Here is a 4002-nt window from a genome sequence, read left to right on the forward strand (position 1 = left end):
TCATACCTTTACCTTACCCATAAGCTTAAATAGTCTTGATCGCGAGGGTGCGAGATTGCTGAGTCCCTGTGGCTCATAGATACTTCCAAAACCAGCTTGCAGGTGCCGATGAGTCCGTGCAGATGATGCAACCAAGCTCAGGAGGAGCTCGATGAAGATCTTGTCCTTTGTTTGTTTCGTTTTAGTTGATCAGTAGTGGAGCCCAGTTGGGGTCGATCGGGGACCTTGTCGCATTTGGGGTTCTTCTTTTATTTTGGTTTCGTAGTCGGACCATGAGTGTATTTGGATGGTGTAATGTTTATTCATGTAATTGTGTGAAGTGACGATTGTAAGCCAACTATGTATCTCTTTCCATTATGTATTACATGGGTTGTGTGAAGATTACCTCACTTGCGACATATGCCTTCAATGCGATTATGTCTCTAAGTTGTGCCTCGACACGTGGGAGCTATAGTCGCATCGATGGTGTTACACTACACATCTATAGGAAAAAAAGAAAGTGATATTTTGGTTCATGTCGAGATTCTTATGGAACGGATTTTTTTTGCGAAGGAAAATATTGCCCAGGAATTTGATAAGCTAAATCCTTTGGCCCAAAGGGCCTTTGTGGAAAAAGTCCTTAGGATTCAAAGCCTCCAATATTCCTATTTCTAGCAATTGTTTTCTTTTTCTTACAAAAGTGTGTGCCGGCACGAGGCTAAAATGTCTCCATCGCCTTTGTGGTGTGAGTCCATATTATATTCTGTAGCTGAATGAGATTGTTTTGTATAAGCTCAAGTACACAGAACTTTAATTTGGTGCATACTGAGCTCACTTATCGAGGTTGATTTCCATTTTATGAGGGAACTGTTGCACAGAACCTACTACAAATCAAATTCATCCCTTCGAAGGATCAACATGCTGACATCTTTACCAAGCCACTGTCACTTCCCTCGTTTGAAGTCTGTCGGCGTGATCTCAACCTTCTTGACACCGGTTAAGATTGAGGGAGGGTGTTAGGCCCCGTTCGGCAACCCTCCGCTCCTTCAGCGCGGAGCGGAGCGCGCGGAGTGGCCCTCCAGCAACTCTGAAAATTTGAACTGGAAGCTGCTCCGCTCCAGAGCGGAGTTGGAGCCGGGAGAGAGCCCGAACAGGCTCTTAGACTCCATATCGTATACGAATAGGTTTAGACATGTCGTATCTACCATGTAATTCTAATGGTCCTTGTTATATAGTATATGAGACAGAGGTGCACCCTATACGTGCGTGCTATTGCTGTACCTCTCTGAAACTCTAGCTCTTAGACCGATCTCTTTAGGTTGGTCAGATTTCAGATTATTGTAACCGCAACTCAAATATTATCAACCATTAGCATCCATCATGCCTACCAGATCATATGTTTGATACCGACCTTACTAAATAAACAGAACAGAAATATACTCCCATCTCAGAGACATGCTGCCATACCATTTCCACATTAATTTTCGGACACCGGAATTGTATTGCTGCTAAAGAGAAGTATGTGAAGCAGTACTCCAACATACCTATTGGGAGAAACTCTTATCTTAACAAGCGCTGTGTAACATGACTTCCTTCCAACTGCTTATACAAGGCCAGCTGCAGGTTCCGAACAAAAGTATCAGCACCATGACCACCAAAGTGAACCTGCAGCAACGAAGCCACTAGGATGCACCGGACGCTTGTCTTGGATCCATCACAACCAGATCAATATCATATAAAGAAAATACAAAGGAATAGCTAAAGCACAATTACTTCAATATCCCAGCTTAATTAGCTTACAAAAGGCGCCACATATGATGGATGTTCTCCTAGAATCCCATGAGGGGCTTTGCCGTATCTTGATCATCGGGAAACAACAAAAGAACATTTCTCTCAAACTTTAGCAATCACTGATCTCTTTTTAAGATAAGAAAGTGATTTGTGAAAGAACACCCCCTGTAGGCTCATCACATGAATAGTTCCATCAAGTCTCTTCGATCGATTGGTGCTGCAGCTCACTGGCATATAAGCGTAAACAAAGCAAAGCTGCTGCTGAGAGGCTACTGCGCAACCAATATTTTCGACACCGATGAAGGAATCTCACACACATATCTAGACTCGCCATTACATATACTTCGATTTTCTTTATAAAAAAGAGAGGTTTTCCCTCTGATTAATCATGTGATACACTCTAGTACCACAAAATACAGTAGTAGTTAAACTGCAAATCCGATAGTACATGACTGACGACGGTACAACCTTGTCGGAACGGAACACACAATAAGATTAACCGGCAATAGCTGCAGCTGCAACGCCACCGACGAGTAGTAGCTAGTAAGTGCAGCAAGCAGCTAGGTTCGTAGGCGGTTGATGGACCTATGGGTTGTAGTAGACGATCTTGATCTCGGTGACGCCGTGGCAGTTGCCGCCGGGGACGGAGTGCTCGAAGCAGTGGTTGCCGGTGTCGCACCCGGCGGTGGGGCAGTGGCCCTGCAGCGGGCTGCCGTGCGGGGTGACGGAGACGCGGACAGACATGCTCGCCTGGTCGGTGCTCACCTCGTAGTACGCCCCGCCCTCGTGGTCCATGTGGAACTTGGCCACGGCGGCGCCCTGCGCCGAGACGCTCCCCGTCCACGCGCACACGTCGAACGACTCGTGCTTCCCGCTGGGGAGCAGCCAGCCGTTGGGGAAGAGCTCCTTGCTGTTGGAGCGCGCCTCGATGCCCAGGTTCAGGTCGTGGCCGCACAGGTTCTGCACCGTCACCTTGTGGCCGTTGCAGGAGCCTTCGCCGACGGCCGGCATGGGCGTTGCCGCGGACAGAGCCACGAGCAGCAGCAGGGCCAGGGGCTTGGAGGACACCATCGCCATGGCTTGGAGGATTAGGGTGTCGAGGAAGGAGAAGACGAGCTGGCACGCACTGGTTTGGATTGAGGTTTATGGCTGTTGTGGGGGTATTTATAGGTTAATTAATTAGGGCTTTGGCACCAAGGTTCGCTCATTCATTTTGGACGCCACAAGTTTGGCGCCGATCGATTTTCGTTCGCGGCGTGGCGTGTTCTGGTATTCAACCAAACACGCCTAATTTTACGTCGTGTAGAGAAGAAGACTGCTCATCGGCTGTTATCCGTGCACTGAGACGGAGCATGAAGCATCTATCCGTACGTAAAGCCGACCAGCACGGCACGAGCTTTGCCTCCCCAAGAAACAGGACGCATAGGACACGGCCTAGTGCAGGGCAGGTTTGCGACCCCATGGTACGTAGCTTTTGTTTACCGATCGATCCTTTGCCTGAACACATGAGCTGCCTATAAGAGCTTAGGGAATTTGGGCCGTTTGGTCCTTTGCCTGATGCGACGTTGACCGTCTGATTCGGGCTCCGGTGATTCCTGGCTGTTACATCAAAAGTTCAAAATTAGTAGATGGAGCAACGAATAGTGTTTTTTTTTTCACCTTAGGATTTTTTTTGAACGTGTGGCACACTCTATTCAACTCAAATAAGAGATATATCAGAAACAAGTTCAACTAGAATAAACTGTGGAGGATCGTTATCCCATGAGATTACAAAATTAGACTTGTAACAACATCTAGCTATCTTGAGTGTGTTTGGTTCCTAGGCAAAAGCCGTTTTTGCCTTGCTAAGCTAGGCTACCCGTTTGGTAACAAAAATATGGACGCTGCTACACAGCGCCCACGCGCTATGCGTGCGCATCTCGCGGCCACCAGTTAAGGAAAGTCCTCCTCTCGGTTCCCGCCCATGTGCTTCAAAAAAGGTAGGTTCCCTTCCCCCCGTCGTTGCCGCGTCCTGACAACCAACGCCCCCGGACGAGACTTGCCTGCTCCCCCAGCGTGCGCCCATCCGTGCTCCCGCATACGTGGCATGGTTTGATTGGAACAAAATAAGGCCCGGCCCCACCCCTTTAAAATTAGGGAGGGAGATGATTAGATTAGAAAGAAAAAAGAGAAAAAGACAACCGTAGGATGGAGTGGGTGCACGGATGGGAGCATGGGAAGGGAGCAGGCAAG

At 48.2% G+C, this 4002-nt stretch overlaps 1 protein-coding gene across 1 annotated transcript; it reads right to left on the reverse strand.

Annotated features, from left to right (window-relative positions):
- Positions 1-2108: 2108 nt before the first annotated feature.
- On the reverse strand, positions 2109-2885 carry LOC119319163. The gene has a single exon (XM_037593650.1). The coding sequence runs from the start codon at positions 2845-2847 to the stop codon at positions 2356-2358; it is 492 nt and encodes a 163-aa protein (XP_037449547.1). The 5' UTR covers positions 2848-2885; the 3' UTR covers positions 2109-2355.
- Positions 2886-4002: the final 1117 nt, after the last annotated feature.

This window comes from Triticum dicoccoides, chromosome 6A (genome assembly GCF_002162155.2).
Source record: "Triticum dicoccoides isolate Atlit2015 ecotype Zavitan chromosome 6A, WEW_v2.0, whole genome shotgun sequence".
Lineage (NCBI taxonomy): Eukaryota > Viridiplantae > Streptophyta > Magnoliopsida > Poales > Poaceae > Triticum > Triticum dicoccoides.